The sequence below is a fragment of the Chaetodon trifascialis genome, chromosome 19, assembly GCF_039877785.1.
Source record: "Chaetodon trifascialis isolate fChaTrf1 chromosome 19, fChaTrf1.hap1, whole genome shotgun sequence".
Lineage (NCBI taxonomy): Eukaryota > Metazoa > Chordata > Actinopteri > Chaetodontiformes > Chaetodontidae > Chaetodon > Chaetodon trifascialis.
Genome location: NC_092074.1, coordinates 5,513,674 through 5,537,981, shown reverse-complemented (window position 1 = coordinate 5,537,981; position 24,308 = coordinate 5,513,674). Strand labels below are relative to the sequence as shown.

Below are 24,308 nucleotides of genomic sequence, written 5' to 3'. Positions count from 1 at the left end.
TCTTAAACCTTCATCACAGTCTGGAGGTGCATAGTATCAATGTATCAATACAATCAATCGTCCTTCTTTATCTTTTATTTCCTTTAGGGTTTAAAATTTTTGTTGTATTCGAAATTAAGATTGCTACTGCCCTCTTACATCCCTCTTTAGTAAGTATTTTTAAAGCCCAGCTTTATAAATTTTTTCGTGCTCTAGAACTAATAGATGTGTTTCTTGTAGATAATTCACCTGTGACTTTTCCTTTTTTAGCTTTGCAATGACTTTCCCCCTTTTCATTGGATTGCTCAACCCTTTTACATATTCGAAGACATCACTTTGAGTTGGTTACATTGCATTTTGTACTCTCTTAAAAGCTTCATCTTCCCTCTAACTGACACTTGACACATAAGAAACATTATGAACTAAAAAACCAGAACAGTCCTTCCGATAGCAATGGGCTACTCTCATTAAGCCCATGTCCGTGTTGGAAGGGGAGGGGAAAATCCTCTTGAAAAGTGGGGCCCCTCTCCAACAGGTGTCTCCCTTGCCTTCTAGTGCAGTCCAACATAATACCTGTAGAACATCTCCACCAGTCAGAATCAGAATCAGAATCAGAATCAGAATTACTTTATTTATCTCCGAGGGGAAATTGTTTTTAGCAGTGCTCCATGCAAAACAGAATTATAGATTAGAATAAAATTAGAAATAAGGACGAGAAGGAATATATATATATAAAGGCAATATAAAAGAAACAGAATATTAATACTCACTGTTTTAACCACACCCTCGACCTTGTTCTGACACATGGCATTGAAATCGAAGACTTAATAGTCTCCTCACAGAATCCTCTTTTATCAGACCATCATTTAATAACTTTCAAATTCATATTACCAGACTACCAGCCAGTAGGCAAAAATTCTTATACCAGACTCCTGTCTGATAGTGCTGTAGCTAAATTTAAGGATTTGATCCCATCAGCATTTAATTCAATGCCATGTCTCAATACAACAGAGGAATCTTATGCTAACCTTAGTCCCTCCCAGATTGACTACCTGGTTGATTGTGCTACAGGTTCATTGCGTATGACACTTGACTCTGTTGCTCCCCTAAAAAAGAAGAAAATTAAACAGAGGAGGTTAGCTCCATGGTATACTCCTCAAACCCGCAAATTAAAGCTTACTTCACAGAAAATAGAAAGGAAATGGCGTTCTACCAATTTGGAAGAATTTCGGTCCGCCTGGCAAGACAGTCTTAAAATATACAGGAAAGCCCTCCGCAGTGCCAGGGCAGCCTATTACCCTGCACTAATAGAGGAAAATAAGAACAATCCCAGGTTTCTCTTCAGCACTGTAGCCAGGCTGACAGAGAGCCATAATTCTATTGAACCATGTATTCCTTTAGCTCTGAACAGTAATGACTTCATGAGCTTCTTTAATGATAAAATTCTAACTATTAGAGACAGAATTCATCGACTCCTGCCGTTAACAGGTGCTGTTTTGTCTTCAAACACAGAAACCGTAGAAACTGTTACTCAGTCTGTCGCAGTTTTAGACTGTTTTACTCCTGTTGACCTTCACCAACTAATTTCAATAATTTCATCAGCAAAATCATCTACCTGTATTTTAGATCCTATCCCGACTAAGCTGTTTAAAGAAGTATTACCTCTAATTGACTCTTCAGTATTAGACATGATCAATCTGTCTTTATCAACAGGCTACGTACCACAGTCCTTTAAAGTAGCTGTGATAAAACTGCTACTGAAAAAGCCTACTCTTGATCCAGGGGTTTTAGCCAACTATAGACCGATATCCAAACTTCCCTTTCTCTCAAAAACTCTTGAGAAAGCAGTTGCCAATCAGCTGTGCGACTTTCTAAACAATAATAGTTTATTCGAGGATTTCCAGTCAGGGTTTAGAGTGCATCATAGTACAGAGACAGCACTGGTTAAAGTTACAAATGACCTTCTAATTGCATCTGATAAAGGATTTGTCTCTGTACTAGTCTTACTGGATCTTAGTGCTGCATTTGACACCATTGACCATGGTATCCTATTGCAGACACTGGAACATTTCATTGGCATTAAGGGAACTGCGCTAAGCTGGTTTAAATCCTACTTGTCAGATCGCTCTCAGTTTGTACGCGTTAATGATGACTCCTCTGTGCTTGGACCAATTCTATTCACCTTATATATGCTTCCTTTAGGTAAGATTATCAGGAAGCACTCAATAAATTTTCATTGCTATGCAGATAATACCCAGCTATATTTATCAATGAAGCCAGAAGAAACCAGTCAGTTAACTAGACTACAAGCATGTCTTCAGGACATAAAGACCTGGATGACCTGCAATTTTCTGATGCTAAACTCGGACAAAACTGAAGTTATAGTAGTAGGCCCTAAACATCTTAGAAAGTCACTTTCTGATGACATAGCAGCTATGGATGGCATTGCGCTGGCCTCCAGCACCACTGTAAAGAATCTGGGAGTCATCTTTGACCAAGACATGTCCTCTCACTCCCATGTAAAACAAATTTCAAGGACTGCCTTTTTTCACCTACGTAATATCGCAAAAATCAGGCATATTTTGTCTCAAAATGATGCAGAAAAACTAGTCCATGCATTCGTAACTTCCAGGCTGGATTATTGCAATTCCTTACTATCAGGCTGCCCAAATTCGTTGCTGAATATTCTCCAGTTGCTCCAGAACGCTGCAGCACGTATTCTGACAAAAACCAGGAAGCGAGATCATATTTCTCCAATACTTGCCACTTTGCACTGGCTCCCTGTAAAGTTTAGAATAGAGTTTAAAATTCTCCTCCTTACTTACAAAGCCATAAATGGCCAGGCACCTTCTTATCTTAAAGAGCTCATAGTACCTTATTACCCCACTCGAACACTGCGTTCCCAGAATGCAGGTCTACTTATGGTTCCTAAAGTCTCAAAAAGCAGAACAGGAGTCAGAGCATTTAGTTATCAAGCTCCTCTCCTGTGGAACCATCTTCCAGTCTTTGTCCGGGAGGCAGACACTGTCTCTACATTTAAGAGTAGGCTTAAAACTTTCCTTTTTGATAAAGCTTATAGTTAGGGCTGGCTCAGGCTTGTCCTGGACCAGCCCCTAGTTATGCTGCTATAGGATTAGACTGTTGGGGGACATCCAAAGATACACCGAGCTCCTCTGTCCTTCTGTCCCTCTCCATCCGCACGCTCTCATGTCCTACCACTGCGTGTTACTAACTTAGCTCCTTCCCCGGAGTCTCTGTGCTTTGTCGTCTTGCAGGTTCCCATGGACAGTGGCTGAATCTGGATTGTGGATTTCAGCTGCGTCTCCTGCCTTGGCCCTGCCTGACATCCACTGCAACTGCTACTGCTATTATTACATCCACTGTCACTGTTACTGTGATTGCATGTCTGTCTCTCTGTCTCTCTCTCTCTCTCTCTCTCTGACTGCATTTCTGTCTGTCTGTCTGTCTGTCTGTCTGTCTGTCTGTCTGTCTGTATGTCTGTCTGTCTCACTCTCCCTCTCTTGCTCTTCCTCTCTCACCCAACCGGTCGAGGCAGATGGCCGCCCACCCAGAGTCTGGTTCTGCTTGAGGTTTCTGCCTGTTAAAAGGAAGTTTTTCCACTGTCGCCAAGTGCTTGCTCATGGGGGAATTGTTGGTTTCTTTGTAGATAAAAGAGCTTGGTCTGTACCAGCTCTATATGGAAAGTGTCCTGAGACAACTTCTGTTGTGATTTGGCGCTATACAAATAAAATTGAATTGAAAATTGAATTAATACTAAGGATATATGTAAATAAGAAATATACAAATATACAGAAATATCCACTCAATGAATGTACAACAATATAAAATGTACCGCAATACAATTGGATGTGCAAAATTGAGATGTAAAATATATATTAGAATTACTATGTACTATGTACTATGTACTGAATGTTGAATGTGCAAAAACTGAAATAGTAAGATATACAACAGAACAGACAGTGACAGTGAAGTCCAAGGGCCATTCAGAGGGAGGAGTTGTACAGGTTGATGGCCACAGGCAGGAATGATTTCCTTGGTTCTCCTAAGGTCCACTACCAGTTCCTTAGTCTTTGCCACATTTAGTTGCAGATGGTTCTGCTCACACCACGTGACAAAGTTGTCCACAGCAGCCCTGTACTCATCCTCATCGCCCTTGCTGATACATCCAACTATCGCAGAGTCATCAGAAAACTTCTGAAGATGGCAGGTCTCTGTGCAATAATTTAAGTCCGTGGTGTAGAGGGTGAAGAGGAAGGGAGAGAGAACAGTCCCCTGTGGGGCCCCAGTGTTGCTGACCACTCTGACACACAGTGTTGCAGGCGCACATACTGTGGTCTGCCAGTCAGGTAGTCCACAATCCAGGACACTAGGGGGGCGTCCACCTGCATTGCTGTCAGCTTGTCACCCAGTAGAGCTGGACGAATGGTGTTGAATGCACTGGAGAAGTCAAAAAACATGATCCTCTGTTTGTCTCTGTATAAAATTAAAAGTAGCCTTTGCAACATTGGGAGGAGAGCCGTGTCCTTAACTCTAGGCTGTGTACTTACAACAGAAAATGAAACACAACAAAATATGTATAAACAATGTTTTATGCTAAACCGAACCTTATTATTATAGTTTCACGACTATTTGGGGATACTGACTCACTCACAACTCCACCTCCCCTGTCTCCAGTATTTTCTGTGTCCCCGGGTCTCTGAAACTCCAGCAACCTTCCTCTTACGCATTGCGCTAACACACTTTGTGAGCCTGGCTCACCACTTTAGTGTCAAATCGAAGAAAGTTAACAATTATGGATCATGGTGTCTCTCCAGGTCTCTCCGGGTCCTGCTCGGTGTGCCCGTTGAATCAGTAGGCTGGTCCCCTCTGGAAGAGCCAGCTCCCTCCATAGTAGCTCCTCCACAAAGCGGGGGACCGACCCCCCTTCCGTTCCCTCCAGAACTCCAAATATTCTCACGTTATTTCTCTGGGACTTTCCCTCCAAGTCGGTTACCTTTTCTTATAACTTTTTCTGTTCGCTGAGTGTTGTCAACAGAGCTTCTTTAAGAAGAAGAAAGAAGAAGAAGAAACGTACTTTTTATTACCACATCACACAGAGTTAGTTGCACACTACACACCATGCTTCCCGTGAAATTATTTTCTTCACATTTATCCCATCCTCGGTCTGTCGATCCTCCGCGCCAGTTCTCCTTCGTCACCATTGGTCAGGTGGTGATCTTCTTGCATGTTTTCAGTGGGGGATATTTAGGGAGGAAACCCCGGGTGAACACGGGGAGAACATGCAAACTCCACACAGAAAGGCCCCCTTTTTTCCTCGAGCAGCAGGCACCGAAGGCATGGTGGAGGAAACACCAGCGCCCACAGCAGGATTTGAACCGGGGACCTTCTCACTGTGAGGCAACAGTGTTACCACTTGTGCCACCGTGTTACCCAAAAGCCTCCATATTAAATGGCTCGAGCTCCTCGATACATGCTTGGGCTTTGCTGAGGTTTCTCTTTTGTTCTTGTAGTTTGCTGTTGTTTGCTTGTAATTTCTTGTTGACATCTTCCTTGAAATTGGCAAATTGTTGTCTAAAGTTGATGTTGAGTTCTTTTTTGACAGCCACAAAGTCGTTTTTCATGACCTCTTTAAGTTCACTTATTTCTTTAGTGATACCCGCAAGGCATTCATGTAGTGATGGTGTCTCTTCCTGGGCTCTGGCCACTCCGCCATTTTCTTCATCCTCAGAGTTTGTTTCCATAGCGAGTTTAGGCTCTCTCTTCTGTGTTTTTGGATTCAAAATGAGTACAATTTTAGGTAAGCAGTTAAAACAGATTAGGGATTTCTGGCACAACTTCATCTACTTCTAACGTGCATAGACAACAGAAAAAGTCTCAAGAGGTCAAAACTCCAACAACAGCTTTTTGTTTCGCTTTTTTTAAAGAGTGAGCTAATGGTACCAATCCAAGAATCATCATCTTAACATGGAGGGGATTTCTGCATCCCTGTGATGCTGGGACCTGTGTTGTCGGGAGCTATAGTTCTTGGCAGGGTCCCCCGAGATAAATTGGTCCCAGAGGTGCGTGCCTGTCTAACAGTGATTCACAGATCTCACATGAATTGACCGGGCACAAACAGCAGCATCTCGCGCAAGACAGGGAAAGAGAAGCCAAATCTGGAAGGGAAACTCAACAGGGAGCTTCTAGTGGCTAGACCTAGACCCATGAGGGCTGGTTGAGCAATGCCTGAATAAACAACATGGCAAAAGCAAGGACATAGACCTGCTGACCCTTTGTATCGCAGACTGGATTTAGATTGAACATAAAAACAGGGATAAACAAAATAAACATAATATAAGATGGAGAATAAACCCCACTTGATAATAATAGTAAAAATAAGGATAGAAAGAGAAGCATCAAAGGTCTCTACACTCGTCTTATCCCTTTACTACTGTGATTCTCCCATATTTTACCCTTCTCTCCCATTGTCCTCCGTTTTAAATGTTATTTTCCTGTGAATCTCCTTTTAAAAAAATAATTAAAAGTTGACAAAAGGCATAGTCCCTTATTTGATGTGTTTAGAAATTCCCCTGAAATATAGCGGGTGGTAGCATGTATGTATGTAGAACATACACGCACGCATGCACGCAAGCACGCACGCATGCACACACACACACACACATGCACTAAGAAATGCTGAATTGAATAAACATTTTTATTTGTACCAATTTATGTGTCATTTATCAGATCAGACCCCCCTCCCCACCCCAACCCTCACTGCCGCCGCCAAAATCTCAGTCTGAGCTTAGTTCAAAACTTGAGAGCCCTGCACAGGTAACGTCAATAATAACGTGCATAGCCATTATTTATTTCACAAAAGTGAACCATTTTATACAATATACATTTGTTGAACTCACATACTTATTGCTTTAGCTTGCAAGATAAATATATTTACATGTCGATGAAGCTAGTTTAGTGCTATCGTTACTGGGATTAGAAGTGGGCCAGTGCTAATTAGTTAGCACTAAACAGCATAATATGAAACATATAACATTACCCCCAAAAAATGCACTGTCCTCATAATTTTCGACCAGAGCATTAACAATCAAGCCAGATTTGGGATGAGTTAACGTGAACCAGTAACTTATTGTCTCAAATTTATAATTTCATTCGTAACCGTGCAATAAGCAGGATGATTCATCATGTCCGGGTTTCTCCATATCAACCTTCTCACTCTTACTTGTTACTGGTTCATGTTAATTCATCCCAGATCTGGCTTGATTGTTACTGCTCTGGTAGAAAATTATGAATGATAGCACACAGTAACGATAGCACTAAGCTAGCCTCATCGGCATGTAAATATCTTTAGCTTGCAAGCTAAAGAAATAAGTGTGTGAGTCCAAGAAATGTATATTGTATAAAATGGTTTGATTTTATGAAATCAATAATAGCTATGCACGTTATTATTGACATTACCTGTGAAGTCTCTCCGGGGCTGGTGGCGTTGCCCTGCATGTTTGCGTCTGGGGGACGCGCATGCGCAGTTGGAGGAATCACAGATCGATTACTTTCCTCTGCGAGTCGTACCCGTAAACTTGAATTCGTATTCACAGTGAAGACTTCGTAGTCGTAGAAAAATGAGTTGCATTCTCAAGACTTTGCACTCACAGCTTTTAGACTCATACTCATATAAGAACAATCGTAACCCGAACCCAATTTCACAGACTCACGTATATGACAGCAGAATTTTGTGTAAAATAACTTTTACGACACACAAATTGTTAACTTTACAAATATGAAACTTTAATGATGGACACGTCTTTTTGACAGCTATCTTACACCATAAGGGTGAAGGTGAACTGGAATGGCCTTGCTGAGGCCCCTGTGGACAAGCCCTTAACCAACTGCTTCACATGCGAAGCAAATGGGCATATGATCACAGCTACTTGAAATTAACAACACACTTCATTTTTTAAAATTTCATACTACAACATTTGGTCACAGTATGGAGACTCTTGTAGATTACAAAAGTCCAAATCCAATGGCGGACTGGTCATCAGCCAAGTTATGGACATCAGTGCTCTCATACAGTATTAATGTTAACTTGACTCTTCTTCTGCCTCCTCCTAATTAGACTGCTATTTTAGGATATTCTAATTAAAGTAAAGAAAAACAAAGGTTAATATATAATATTATTGTGTCATATTGCACACATTGTTTTGTGATGTTGTAATGGGAAAACAACATTAACACAGTGGTACGTTAAACAGGTAAGTTAACCAGTCATGAGAACATTTTATACATATTTGCACATTTTAAACATATATTTATATGCTTTTAAGCAGAAAGTACTGTATTTGTACAGATTTGCAAAGGTGACTTTTTTTTAATGAAGATTTTCATTCTACTTCATGGACCTGGATGAAGTGGATGGTCTGTAACATGTATTTGATTTAAAATAATTCAAAGTTAATAATAGCTAATAATAAGAGTGATTTGAAAGAGATTAAAATTGCAAAGTGGTGTGGGAGATTAAACACGAACATTGACAAGGAGTTGTATGACTCATCATATTGACTGACGTTAAATGCCACTCCCTTGAACATAAAATCCAAATGAGACCACAATAAAAACTCTGAATCCGAACATACTTCTCAATAGCACGGAGACCAAGGGCTCCCATCAGGACAAATGCGAAAATCAAACAGGTATGCTATGACACATACAGAGCACTAAAAGTAACTGAAAACCTCTCTCTACAGAAAACTTGATTCTTTTAATTTACTTGATTTAAGGCATGACTGCAAATATTACCTCACTGTTAATGATCATTTACACATGGAACCTAACTTTTTTTGTCCACAGATCTCAAGATGTTTTTGAGGACAGACATCTCTGTAATGAATCAGGAAATGTATTTGGCATCACAACATTGACCACCACCACATATTTATTATGTGTTTTTGTTGGCTCTTTATCAGTTCTGATCATGTGTGGAAATCTTCTTCTCATAATCTCTATCGCTTACTTCAAACAGCTCCACATTCCTACAAACTTCCTTATCCTCTCTCTGGCTGTGGCTGACCTGCTTGTCGGGCTTTTCATTTTGCCTTTTAGTGCAATACTATCTCTGAGCTCTTGTTGGTATCTTCAAGATTTACTCTGCAAAGTACGAAGCAGCTTTGACCTCTTTTTGTGTGCAGCATCTATTTTGAACTTGTGCTTCATTTCTGTTGACAGATATTATGCTGTGTGTCAGCCTCTGAGGTATAGAACTAAAATAAATGTCCATGTTATTGCAATCATGATCCTGGTGAGCTGGACTGTCCCTGCGCTAAATGGAATTAGCATCATGATTTTAGGAGTTAACCAAGGACAATCTAACAGAACATGTGTTTTATTTCAAAATATACGTTTTGCAATTATAGGAATTGGTTTGAGTTTTTATCTCCCAGCAATCATAATGTCCACCATCTACCTAAAGATTTTGATGGTGGCACAGAGACAGGCATACAGCATTCAGAAAACAACCTGTCAGAGCACAAAGTCTGGAGCAACTGTCAGTAAGATGGAGAGAAAGGCCACCAAAACTCTGGCTGTTGTTATGGGAATTTTTCTCATCTGTTGGACTCCTTTCTTTCTTTGTATGACCTTTAATCCTTTGCTTAAATATTCAATACCAGTCCCTATGATTGCAGCATTTAAGTGGCTCGGATGGTCAAATTCAATGCTCAATCCATTTGTCTATGCTTTCTTTTACAGCTGGTTTCGATCAGCTTTCAGAATGATAACTTCTGGGAAAATATTTCAAGGTGATTTCACTAATTCAAAGCTCTTTTGAGTCATTACTTGAAGTGCAGAAATGTCAGTAAATTCATCAGTAGTTTGCCACTGCAGATTTGCATGTTGTGCACTCCATGTCATATGTATGTATTGTGCATGAAGTACAGTAAATGACATATGTACAACTCAGTGCATAGATGTACAATACTATACTACAATACTATTATACTATGCAGTACAATACATAGTATGTAGTAACAGTGTGTATGGTAATCTCAATGTCAGTGTTCCAAAAAATACAATTGGTTTCATTGTTTGCCTCATTGCCGTATGTACTTAGTTATACACGCTGCATCTGCAGTGTTGGGAAAGTTCACTTTCTAAATTAACTAGTTCAAAGTTCAGTTCACAAATTTAAAATGAGCTAGTTCAGTTTATAGTTCATAATTCAATATTTTGGATTAAGTTCACCGTTGCAAAAATGAACTAGTTGATAGTTCTTTTTTGTCCATATGTTGCTGTGAGCTATTATTTTTCAAAATTATTGCCACAGTCCATATAGAACCACAGACACCAATTATTTTTATCAGTTTTAACACTGTAACTAAGGATTTTTCCCATCCTTACCGACCTTGACATAAAACTGGTTTAAACGCCTCCATGCTGCTTTTTGTTTTCATGACGCACGCGGAAGTGCGACACTGGTGACAGGTGTTGCCAGATTGGGTGTTTTCTCCGCTACATATTAAGCCCTGTTTATGGTGTGTTTTATACCCCAGCTCCCTCTACCCTTCTCTGTATTCCTCACAAAAACAACAAACAGTGGCTAGTCCAGACTTCATCACTGTCTCGTGACAGTGCAGATGTGGTTCTGTTGTTAGAGTGTCAGTGTGCATTTCTTGACATCCCCAGAGAAGTGAATAGAGACAACTGAGAGAGAGACGCACACACTCTTACATCATAATAATAGACAAATGGCAAAGCCACAATTTGTAACAGACCTTGCTCATTAGGCCTGCCCTGACAAGTGAAATAAAGTGACAGATATACATCAGTCATTCTAACTTGGTGTGTTATGCACATTTAGCTTTTATCCAAATGTTATAAAAAAATGTATTTACTTTATTCCACAGGAAAGCCATTTGTTGAAGTCTATGTCATCTCCTAATAATAACAGAATTTCTGCCATTGAGCCATACAAAAAAGTGCCCCCAAGATGCCCTTAAAAGCAAAATATAATAGAAGCAATAACAAGGATTGGTTGATCACCACAATTTATTGGCCTGCTGATTTTACAACAGAAAGGGACATAAACTGCTATCTGAAGACCCTTTCAGACACAATGCAACAATATTACCATTGCCCTGTCTTACTTATTATTTTCATTGGCTTGCACCACACTACAAACAGCTTTTCACCTTTGAATTAGTTGAGCTTTGGTTACAAGCTTGCAGACTAAGTAACGATTCCAGCAGCAAATGCAGCTGAAACTGCATGATTTCTGAAAGAACCTTGATTCTTCAAGTTATTCTTCAAGAAAATTGTCTTGAAACAATCGAAGGAAACTATCTTAGAATCATCCACAAGCCTGCTTCATCACACAAAAAAAGTAAAGGCAATTAAAAAAAGTATATTTCTTGATGAAGAATATGAAAATTTATTTGATATTTGAACATGTGCAACAATAAAGACAAATACTAATGTCAAATGTGACGATGTTATACATAATTGTGAGTTCCATCCATCCATTTTCTATAACCGACTATCCCTTTCGGGGTTACGGGGGGGCTGGAGTCTATCCCAGATTTCGACAGGCGGGAGGCGGGGTACACCCTGGACCGGTCGCCAGTCGATCGCAGGGCAACATCTGGAGACATACACACTCACACTCACACCTAAGGGCAATCTTAGACTCACCAATTAACCTAATGAGCATGTTTTTGGTCTGTGGGAGGAAGCCAGAGTGCCCGGAGAGAACCCACGCAAGCACGGAAAGAACATGCAAACTTTGCACAGAAAGGCCCTGGCTGATCTGGGGATCGAACCGGCGCCCTTCTTGCTGTGAGGATGTAGAACAGAGAATGTAAAGTAAATTCATGGGGCAAGATCAGTTTTGTTCAGTCCAATCAGTTTTAGGAATAGGCAGCACTTGGCTGTTTATCCAAAGGTATCTGTCCATCTGTGTGTACACAAGTTTTAAAGTGAAATCCAGAATACAGTACAAATAATTTTCAACACTGTTTCAATTTTTGTAAAGCTTTTGATTTATAATAGAAAAACAAATGATTTGAAAAAATATATCTATTTTTTACCAGCACAATGTACATGAGCACTTTTACACACGGAACCTAACTAACATGGAGCACATTTTGAAAAATCAATTACAATGACAATAAAACAGCACATTACAGCCCTGAATGGGCAAGACAGGCAATTGAAAATATGTGTCAACTACAACAAACTGGCAGAGCAAGAGCTATGCTTATGACATTGCACATTGGCTGCTGTTGAACTAACATACGTTATTGATCAGCAACACTGTTCACCACAGCTCAGTTTACTTTTCTACACTGATGCACAAAATAGATTTCCTGGCACAAAGCCTACACACTCTGCTGTTAGAAGATGTCAACTCCAATTTAGTGATTTAACAAAAAGTAACTTATTGGGTCTAAGTACAAGTGGCAAAGTAATTGGCTAGCAGTTAGCTAACACTGTTTTCTCAGCAGTGTGCATGCAGACATGGAGAATTTATCAGTGATAAAATACATTGTACGTGTATAGTACAAATTGCTGCTTGATTCATAAACTAACAAATGACTCCAATGCACCAGTGCTGCTTGAGTTTGCAGCTTCTGACAGACGGTAGATATCTGAAAGACAAATGAACTGTTACTGAGGCAGCTTGATATAAACAGAAAAGCAGCTGAAGTGCCTCACTTAGTGACAACTTACATCTCCTCCCACGCAATCGACTTATCCAGTTTAGTTCACCGAGAGAGGAAATACCACCACTTGTACTCTATTGTTGAGACAGATAAATACATATAAAATTACATGATTGCAAGAACAACGAGATTTAAGGAAATGATTTCCGTAGCATTTAGCAGGCCTATACATTCAACCACAGGCTATATTGACAAAAAAGGGAAACATTTCAGGTATGCAGGGGTTTTGAAATATTTAAAAAAAAAACAAAAAAAAAAACACTTACTCTTGATGGATTAGAGACTGTGCTTGATGTAGGTGATCTCCTTGCGAGGATAGAACGGATCTAAAGGTACAATCAAATTCATGACAACGTCATCAGTAGTATTCAAGTGCAGTGCAATTTGGGAAATTTTCAGCAAAATTAGCACTTTAAAAGAGCACTTTGCATTTTTGGGAAATATGCTGTCTTTTGAAGAGTTAAATGAGATAAAGTCTTTATGTTAACCTAAACTAAATGGCTCTAGCATTACACTTAGTGCACAGATGTACAGTACACAGATGAGTGGCAGTGGTGTAAAGTTGCAAGTACATTTACACAAGTACGGTATGTTTTGCAGTACCACTACATTTATTTGATAATTATAGTTACCAGTTACTTTGCAGATTGCATACAAAACCTATAAATATATGATGGATTGACACCACTTAACCATTTATAAAGTAGCAAACGTGAGCTCAACCTCAGCCAACTACAACAGTAAAAAGCTACAACATTTGATAATCTAGCATTGATAGGAGCACTACTACCATAAAGAGTACTTTTATTTTTGATTATTAAGCACATGTTGCTGATAATACTCAATGACTTGACAAGGATTTGGAATGCAGGACATTAAGTTGTAATGTAGTATTTTTACATTATGAGGCATACCTTTTCTTCAATAAAGGTTCTTAATACTTCCTCCTCAACTGTGAGAGTGGTATTCATCTTTTTCTCTAACTCTCAGTAAAAGAAAACAAACAAAAAACAAAAAAACAAACAAACGTGTATTCCCCAAAATGTCCAAGTATTTTTTTTAAATCAACATACCTTTGAATCAAGTAGTGTCCCAAACACTAAAATGAAGAAACCCTAAAGAAAGACAGATGACATGCATATTTCATCATCAGATGGAACGAAGCTAAAATGTTTTATTACAAATTCCAAAAAAAAATACTGCCTTGTAAGTATTGAATTATTTTTATTTCAATGGATCTAAATACCTGTAGTGAATTGAAGAATGCAAAGGCGATGTGGATTCCTTTATTTGTTGATGATACCATGGTTCCTACTCCCAAAGACCAAGTTAGTCCAAATAAAGGTGTCAAAATGATCACACACCTTGCAATGACCACCAGTGTATGCTTTTCATCTGTTTGAGCAGTGTCTCCCACGCCTCTTCTCAGCATTTTGAACAAGACCACAATGACAATTAAAATGTTGATAAAAACTATGGTCAAGGCAGGTATCACCAAGGCCAGCAGGGCCTTTGTTTCAGTCCAGTTGAGCCAACAAGCATTGTACGTCCTTATGTATCCATTACCTGATGCTGTGACAGCAACAGTAATAACAGCTATAATCAGAGGGCACCCATAGCCTAAACTGAAGCCAATGGCCAACATGGTTGACTTGGACATGTGGGAGAAGACCATGACTGTCCGGTAAAAGAGCAGAAGACCTGACACAAGCATCCAAAAGAATAGAGCTAGGTAGAAAAAGTGCATAAAAAATGTTGCTGTGCTGCATGGTCCAACTGGAACTTCATAGTCCTCCCCTGGGTTTTCAAGGGGGTTCTTCGCAATAGAGGCACCAATGATGAAACAGATGTCAGCAATCAACAGAGACAGGGCGGTGTTAATGATGGAAACATGACGCATAAAAGCAGTGCTATTTCTGGTAATGGCTTTCCAAACATATCCTTCAATAATGAGACATATAACTAGGCTTGCCAGAGATATCCCAACTCCAACATAAGTGATCACATCCAAGGCATCTTTCAGTTCTGCAGGGATGCCCCTTGCCATCAGAACTGAGAAGGAGGTGAGATGGTTGCAATTGCAGGTTACTGTGTTGTTTATGTCTGAAACAAATGTACACCCCTCATCATCCCAAGCACCCAGATTATCAAAGAGGGTGAAGTTCCAGAAGACACACTGTGGGTTAAGCGACAGGGCGTTGTTTAGCTTGTCGTAGCTCAAGGTGACATTGTGAATTGTTGCATTTATTTGGACTAACACCACAGCAGCATTGATGGCATGATCATTAACAGTTTCATTGCTGGTGCTGTTGAGGAGGCTGGCATCAAAGCTGGAGTTCCGTGATGGCATAACATTATTTAGGGTGGGGAAGGTGATGGTGGTGATAAAGATGTTACTAATAGTGGTGTTTGGAATGTCTATGGTGATGCTGGAGTTCAGCTGTGCTGTGAAGGAGTTGTCAAACTTAGTTCGGTTGAGAAGGATCCGTGGAGTTGTAATTTCGAACTCCCCAACCAACTCCTTGGAGATATTCTCCAGTGAATTCAGTAACCCTGAGCTCGCACTGTGGGTTTCATTAGCATTCAAAACTGCCCAGGACTCCCTTGCATCATCACCAATGATTACATCAATTGTTGTAAGTACATTCTGCAGATGGAAAGACATTTCATTGTGAGGATACAACCTTAATAGAAAGTCTAAAAGTACATTTATTGACATAACACACATATATAAATGGCCACAGATACTTCATTTATCTTCTGTGGGAAATTCTGATGTAGGTCCTATTACAGAGGGGAAGGTTTAACCTACCTGCATGACAGATTCACCGACAGCAGTGGAAACATTTGCAATGGTGTTTAGGATCTCAACAATAGCTGATATAGTTGCAGATGAATTTGCAATTTCTGTTCTGTTTTCCTGGACAGTTTTACTCAGATTTGCTGTAAATTGTGGTACTTCCTCCACAACCAAATCCTGAAAGAATGAAGTATTAAAAACACAACAGCTTTCTCTCTGGCCACTAGAAACGGTTGCAGACCGCAACTGTGCACCTTACCAGTCACATGCATACAGGGCAAGCTAAAAGAATGTGCTTTGTAATGTTCTGATCAAGTTTTTTTTTTGGCCCCATTCGTAGTTATCTGATGTTCTGTGGGTTTCATGTATGTATCTGTCAAATTTGATGTATTCTGTCCAGTTTGATGTCTTTGTGTACTCTGAGGTTGTACAGAAGGTGGAAACAATTTTGCTTGCAGAAGGACAAATAAATCTAAATTTGCTGAGTGAGTCCAGTGTAATATTTACTTAAATGCTGAAGTATGTATCTGGCACACTGAAATAACAGTTGAGCTAAATCTCTAAATCTGCTGAAACTAATTTTCTAGAGAAAAGACACATCATTTTGGTAAAATTGTTGGAAATATAAAAACACTAGTTCACTAGTGATTGTACAGCACTGTTCTTCCCTCACAAACAGTCTTTGGCTGACTACAAAAAGACAGATAAGTTTCATTTTGGCCTGTTATCAAGTTACTCATGGAATTAACATTAATGTGCGGCACATGATGTGACCTGACCCTTTCACATTTTAACTAGTGAAAGCAAAAGTACTGGCTTTAAAATGAGAAGCTGCTACTTTACATGGATGTTTAGCATACACCTAAACATACTTTGCTGATTAGAAAGAGTGAAGAGGCAACAGATTTACAATATTGGAGCTCAGTAAATCTGTGTATTTTGCCAACCTCAGAGTCAAACTCAAAGTTAATCACTGGTGTGGCCAAATATTTTTTTCACATTGTCACATTGCCATCTACTTTTGACAATTTTGTGAAAATAACACAAGTGATTTGGTGTAAATAATGAATATTTGTATGGTACACTGTACGTACTGTATATTTCAGAAATTTCTAATGGGGATGTGGTATCCCCAGCAGATCACCCACCTGTGAATCAATTAATAATTCCTTGATTTGTGTTATGATGCAGGTGTCCATCATAAGTTTCCACTCCCCTGTTTCCTGACAGACCGCAGTCGTGCTCCCCTCTTGGCCGTTATCACATCCTATGCTTGATATGTCATTTGTTCGTCCAGTCCCATACTCAGCATCATTACATGTAATATCTTAAAGAATTAAATAATAAATTAGTGTTACTCAAAGAAATAGTAAAAACAGCAAAGGAACAGTATAGTTGCATTTCAAATTTTGGTCTTACCCTCTCTGAAAATGGTCACTGTTGTTGTCATTTGATAACCCTTTGGTTCATCTACCTTACATGTAAAAGCTAATTCGTTTTCCTGTAATCCGCTGCAGCTTCCTAGCTGATAATCATGTTTGATACAGTAGGTTTCTCCATTGTCAGTGTCAGCTGTGAACATTTGACAGCATCATTAGTAAGATAAACTGTTAATAGCTGTGTCTAGTTTCTCACTATGGTCACAATGAAGACTTTTCAACACTCACTTCATACTTACTTGAGGGTAAAACAGCTGTGCCTTGAAACCACTTAATTCTATAGGAGGACTGTACACAACACTGAAGTTGTAGAATGTGTCCCTCTTTGCATTTAACATTAACCTTACTCTGTAGTCGCACAATGGGAGCTTGTTTGATGTGGTCTCCTGTCACAAGTCGTTTTTGGAGGAAATTCATTACTTTGCCTTTCATAGTACATTCATAAAGCCCTGTGATTAAGAAAAGTAAGTATTAATGCATGCACTGGTAAACTATAAAACAGAAAAACAGAAAAATGCAATTATGTCAGTATTTCACTATAGCTGTGACTATATATTTCCACACTGACACATCAACCAATCAATAGCTGTGTATGTTGTTGCTTCCAGACAACATTTAATGGGAGATGCAGTAACAGTGAGTGGTTTCTCACTTTGGTCTCTTTGGTCTTGTCTACAAATGCAGATAATTTGAAAATGAATATTTTCCTCTCATCGAAACAGCATTTCATGTCACTGAAAGGGAGTTTTTTGAAAATGTTGTCTAAGGTTTCTGAGAAATGATGATGTCACCACCACAATTCACGCATACACACTGTCGCTTAATGCACCTAAACTGTTCGGTTATGGGTGTAACCTTTGTTCTCTGAGTGAAGAGACTATCTCTCCACCTATTACATTCCGTATGTATAGGGAATCGACCCATTGGATCGTCTAACGTGGATACTCTTTAAGACACATCGGTTGTACCGGCCACACCCTTGATTAGTGTTGTATAAAACACTTGTGTTGGAGTGGGACTAGTGCTTCTCACTGATCGACACACTTGGTGGAGAGATAGTCTCTTCACTCAGAGAAGAACGGTTACACCCGTAACCATACGTTCTCTAGATTATCTCTCCACCTATTACATATTCCATAATATGGAATAATAATATGTATGGGGAACCTCTGTAAGACACCACGTGAGGGGACTGTGTGGACCAGGCACAAGTGAAAACAGATAGATAGATAGATAGATAGATAGATAGATAGATAGATAGATAGATAGATAGATAGATAGATAGATGAGCTATTTACACTAATTACAAACCCCCAGGCCTGACGGCACTGCCAGACGTAAGTGCTCCTGCCTTATGTCCAGTGGCAGATCACCAAACTGGGCCTGCCAACCCCGCAAGACGCCAGGGTGTAGCGGGGGGTTGAGGGAGACTCAGACCTGCCTGCCAGACACAAGGCTGGATGAGTTGCAACAAGGGATTAACTGAAAGCACCTTGGGCCTCAGTGTTGGGAGCAAGAGTAACAATTCAATCCATTTCAGGGCCAGGGTGCGGCTAGCACCGGCTCTCCAAATGATGGGCTAGCTGCTATGCAAAGAGAGTAGTATTTTGCAAAGGTCGAGGGCGTTGACCAAGTGGCTGCTTCACAGATCTCCTTTAAGGAAGCACCTCGCCATAGTGCCCATGAGGTTGCCATGCCCCTTGTTGAGTGAACACGGAGCACTGTCGCTGGGCGCCCTTCAGAAATTGTGACATGAGGGCACAGCAGTGTCCCAACAGGCTATGGTTCACTACTCGTGAATCCTTAATCGCAGCTACCGTGCCTCTGAGGGTGGCGGCAGATTATCCAGCTGCTATTGCGGAAATTGCAGGATATGTCATGACGTGGAAAAAAGGGAGTCCACTTGATGGACTTCACACCAAGAGGTGATCTTGCCCCAACGGAAGGCATATGCTGCACGGGTCGAAGGTGCCCTTGCCAACTCCAATGTTTGGATGACCTGATCTGGCAGGCTTAGGGCCCTGAACTCTGCCTCATCAGGGGCCATGCCCACAGTTTCGGGCCCCGTGGGAAGAGGTGAAATAAGGCGCCTCGTGCCTGCAACAACTGGTCTCTCCAATTGAGGAGCTCCAAGGAGTTCCGTTCAGGAGTGGTGCAGTCTCCGAGAACCATGGCATGTGGGGCCAATTTGGGGCCACCAGGATCACTGCCGCATTCTCGAGCCAGATCCTCCATAAGAGGGGGTGGAGAAGGCTGAAAGGGGGAAAGGCATACAGCAGGCCTTGAGGCCACTGGAGAGCCAGAGCATCCATTCCTAGTGGTGGATTGTCCCTCCCCAGGGAGAACAACATCTGACATTGAGCCATCTCCCTGGAGGCAAAAACAGATCACCTACTGCCATCCAAAAGTGGTGCCAGATCTGCAACTTCTTGATGGAGCCGGCACTCTCCTGGCTGGACAACAAGTCCACTGCGGTGTTCAGAGGGCTCGGCAGGTAGGTAGCTCTAAGTGAGAGGAACCGTGGGTATGTCCATGTTCATAATTTGTGAGCCAGCTGCCCTAAGTGGGGAGAGCCCAGTCCCCCCGTCTGTTAACATAGGCTGCTGCCACTGTGCTGTCCATCCTGACTAGTACACAGCAGCCCTGCAGGCATGGGGGAATTGCAGAAGCGCAAGGTAAATTGCCTGTGTGGTCAGGGAAATTGATGCTGTACTGGAGTCCAGAGACATACCCAGGAACTGAGTGACTAGTGATTTTTCCAGCTTGCTCTTTTTTTCATTTATCTGCAGCCCCAAATTCTTGATGTGCAGCAGCAGCCTGGAAACATGGTCGTGGCACATCTGTTGTGTCTGGGCACATACCAACCAGTCATCCAGATAATTGATGACCCTGAGGCCTTGTTGACAAAGGAGTTCGAGGACTGTGTACATGAACCTCATGAATGTGCAGGGTGCCAGAGAGATTCCGAGAGAGAATGAACTTGTAGGTTCTGCCCCCATATTGGAACCAAAGGAAGCACCAATGCCCTCTCCAAATTGGTATTTGAAAGTAGGCATCTTGGAGGTCAACTGTGACAAACAGCATCTTGTACAAGAGGGGTCACAGATACCGGTTCAGGCCTCTTAAGTCTGGGGGCTCTATTTTCAATTCCGCTGCCGGCGCGGTGCAGGCTGCACACCCCGCACAGTGGCACTTTCATGCAGCGCAGGCAGACGGACGGCGCACTTGGTATTTTGGTAAACTGAGGCATACAGAGGTACACCAGGACGGACGTTGCGGTGCAGTAGGGGGAGGTGTTGGCATAATCAGCTGGCGGATTTAGATTTTCGTTCCATTTCGGTCTGCGCCGGTGGCGCAAAAGTGTGCTGAAAGCTCGCCACCCCAGACCAGGCCAACTCTGTGCGCCAGCGGCGCCCCGGCGGGCAAGTGGATTTACGTAAACCAGCGGAGTCATGCGCTCACATCCCCAATACCTCATAGGCAGGCTTCCACAGTGTCTGGCATTTCACTCCGATCAATAATTAGCAACAGTCACGCTTCAATGAAACTATCTGAGTCAGCACATACAGTCAGACCTAAATTTATATATTTTGATCAGTACCTCATCTGACCACATTGCAAGCGTGTTAGGCATGCGTAATGGTCACTCACCCTGACCGAATGTACACTGGTGAAACAGGGATGCAAACTAATCAATTAACGTTGCTGTGCCAACCAGAAACAGCTGTGGCATCCTACAGAACATATACTACGCACTATATATTGCATCTATCTCAGAGCACTAGAGAGACAGACACATGGAAAAATCGTAAGTGATGATCGTTGTCTGCTATTACCCATGTCATTTCATTCCAAATACAAATGTTATCATTGTAATGCTTAACGTTACCTACAAAGATAGAAGGATTTACCATCTAAGGACCTCATATTTAGACATGAGTGACGTCAGTCTCCTCCTGGGAGAAGTTTGGGCATCAGAGACTTTCCTGCGCGGGCTCAGTCATCTTCGAAACTTGCCATGCGCCTCAGCAGCAGCGTTTTTAAAGGTGAGGCAAGGAGCTGGTGTGATTGGTGAAGATTTGACTCGGCTGTGTCAAACCCACATCAACTTGCGACTGCAGAAGTTGGATCAAAGCAAAGGGGAGGGGGGCGAGGGATAGACTGATGATCCCAGGCCACACAACACAAACTGCCTCAAATAAATTGTATTTCATTCATAAAATTAATATAGATCCATATACCTACATGTAATTAATTCGGTTATGTGAAAAATGTATAAAAAACAAAAAAAAAAACAACTGCATGCATCTACGTGAATTTGTTTACATCACGTGAGTCCGCTTGTTTGACAGACGAACGGATGGATGGTGTTGGCAAAAGGTAATACAAAAGGTAATGATGTCGAGTCTTCTTCTTCATCATGGATCAAAATAAAAGACCAAAAAAGCCATCAGGTGCCCAGTTCAGAAAGAGAAGAAAAGAAGAGGGGAGATGGGCAAAAGATAAAGGTATGCAGTTTTCTATAAGCAGAGAGGAGTTTTTCCAAGCTGAAGCTTATTAAAACATACTTGAGGTCCACTATGCCACAGGAGCATCTCTCTGGACTTGCCATCATCAGCATCAATCATACACTTGCACAACAGATATTTTGTATGATGATGTAATTGATGATTTTGCGTCAAAGAAGGCTAGAAAAGTCAATTTTTTACAGTTGTTGTTAGTGTTAATGCCAGTTGTAAACAGGGTGAAAGACCCAGGTTGAAAAATCTGCTACAGTCTGAGCACTGAATTCAGATTATGTTAATTACTGGGGGGGGGGGGGGGGGGTAAAGGGATGGTTCACGGTTCACCCAGGGCGTAAATCTAGCCAGGACCGCCTCTGATGCTGCAGGGTTTTCTCTGGCAGCCCATGCTATGCACTTGTCGTGTCTATGGAAGTATTTCTGTGCCATCTGAGTTTGAATATGAATTTCTAAGATTGAATTTTTTCATCATCAAAATCAGACTTTGAATCTTAAAAACTTCAAATTTCTAGCACTGAAATTTTTTTGCCTCTGAATTTTTAGTTTTTTGCTTGAATTTTATTTTGTTGAAATAAATTCAGTGTAAAAAAAAATCTTTGTCTCAAAATATTCATTTTTTCAAAGAGAGAAGGCCAGCTAATAGGACGACTGGTGGGTATAGATGCTTTGTTATATATTGTTGCTTGTAGCTGTTTGTCAACAGCTGCCATCACTAACTTAGAGCAACCACGATATGCTGTGACCCAGTGTTTCCCAACAGAAAAAAAAAATAAACTGCATTTCACCATCTATCATCTCTGCCAGTCAGCCCATCCACCTGCTGTCTCTCTTGTGTGCACCGCACGTATACGCACAGACAGGCCCTTATTATTATGATTATGATTATTATTAATAATTTGTCATTTGTGTTAAAAATGTAAAATAATTTTAGTAATAGATATTACTCGACACGTTGCACATTGACCGGATTTATGGAGCAATATCTACAGTGAACTTTTAATGAGGTGGCGTTCGTACACTGAATTTTTGGGGGGTGTTGAATTTCCTGACATGTTGAATTTTGAGAAAATGAATATTTGAGATGATTTTTTTTTTTACACAATTTATTTCAACAAAATAAAATTCAAACAAAAAATTCTGAGGAAAAAAAAAATCTGTGCTAGAAATTTGATGGTTTTTAAAATTCAAAGTCTGATTTTGATGCTGAAAAAATTCAATCTTAGAAATTCATATTCAAACTCAGATGGCACAGAAATACTTCCATACATGTCCATCCTCCATTGGCAGTGTGATGGCACAGGCCATGTCTGCAGACAAGTCAACACCTTTTTTTTTGTTTCTTTGTTTACTTACCCGTGTGTTTAATTTTTTACAACACACTATTTATTTGGTGAAACCTTCCCTGTAAACCTTCCCTGTAATGCCAAGTCTTGCGTGATTACGTCACGGCTGGCCACGAGGGTTTGTTTACCCCAGAGGAATTAGGCTAGTTTAGCTGCAGGTTGGTTTGGTCATAGCTCTTCAATTGTGGCAGAGAGACCAACACCTAGAGCTGAAGCCCAAACTCTCCTCGGTCACGTTAACAGCACCAGAGTGCATAATACGCTGTAAGAGAAACCTTTGCAGCTCACCTTCACTTGGGGAACACTAATCAAGGGCGTGGCCAGTACAACTGGTGTGTTCTAAAGAGTATTCATGTTACACAATCCGGTAGGTCAATTCCCCATACAAATGGAATATGTAATGGGTGGAGAGATGGTCTCAATACGATAGAGAACAAAAAAAATGGCAGACTCCAAATCTGCTTACGTTTGGTTAGCACTACTAGGCTGTGAGCAGCAAAGGCATTAAATCAATAAAAGTGAAGAAATAGGACTCAAACAACTACAAATAAATGAATAATTAACCTACTATTGTTTGTCTTTTTAAATTACTACTGCAAAAAGGAAAATAAGCTCACTACACGTACTGAGAATATTGTTCTCTGTAATTCAGACAACTCATCATTTTCCTCTAACACAGGAAAGGACTGCTAGCTTTGACTTACCAACATCAGCAAGGATGACGTTGTTAACTGTAAGCACAGACTTTGTGCCAGAAGCAGTTATTTTAATTCTTGGGCTGTCTTTAATTTCCAGTCCTTTAAATTTCCACTCAGAACCAGAAATTTGTCCCAAATTAATATTTTCTGGAGGGCCACAAGTCAGTGTCATGGTATTACCAGTGTAAGTCAGTTCTGGAAAGTCGATTGAAGTTGAACCTTTGGAGACAGGAAGAGAGATCAGTTAGGACTCAAGCCAAACAAAACACATTAAACTACTTGCCTCTGTGAACTTACTGTTGTAAAATGCAGTAACTGAGCCAATGACTGGGGCAATAGGCCTCATTGCTTCTTGGAGTTTTTCATTTGCATCAGCCATTTCATCTGCAATAACTTCTGTTGTCTGAACAACAAAGTCTGTAATTACACTTCCTTCTCTGTAAGAACAAACAAAAGCCAAAGTGATGATGTAAAATGAGTATAGAGTCCTGCCTCCAAATGTTTTCAGTGCCAGAATTACTGTACCTGAATGCCTTCACAAAAACATTGATAAACCCAGTGATTCCCTTATACTGCTCCTCTAACTGTGGAGACAAGTGGTTAAAGATATCAAGATGACAATTTGAAGAAGTGAGAATCCAAGTCAGAACTGGATCTGACATTAACAATACACTTACCACTGTAAGAATCTTTGATTCCAGATCCTTGTATTCAGAACTTGTTGCATCATTTAATTCTGCTGTGTATTCCAGGTCTAATCTGATTGACATTTCCACATCAAATCCTGTTTAAAAA

The 24,308-nt window shown here is 40.7% G+C and overlaps 1 protein-coding gene and 1 pseudogene across 1 annotated transcript; one reads left to right on the top strand and one right to left on the bottom strand.

The window, feature by feature from the left end:
- The first annotated feature begins 8,670 nt into the window (after window positions 1-8,670).
- On the top strand, window positions 8,671-9,820 carry LOC139348058 (trace amine-associated receptor 1-like; annotated as a pseudogene).
- Window positions 9,821-12,200: 2,380 nt separating this feature from the next.
- Window positions 12,201-24,295, bottom strand: adgrf8 (adhesion G protein-coupled receptor F8). Its single transcript, XM_070987980.1, has 13 exons — window positions 24,191-24,295; window positions 24,039-24,097; window positions 23,811-23,950; window positions 23,520-23,732; window positions 17,189-17,398; window positions 16,930-17,082; window positions 16,659-16,837; window positions 15,523-15,687; window positions 13,957-15,357; window positions 13,784-13,825; window positions 12,977-13,036; window positions 12,718-12,784; window positions 12,201-12,635 (listed from the first exon to the last, which is right to left on the bottom strand). Exons 1-13 carry the CDS (start codon window positions 24,281-24,283, stop codon window positions 12,565-12,567), a joined length of 2,853 nt encoding a protein of 950 aa, XP_070844081.1. The 5' UTR covers window positions 24,284-24,295; the 3' UTR covers window positions 12,201-12,564.
- Between the last annotated feature and the right edge of the window lie 13 nt (window positions 24,296-24,308).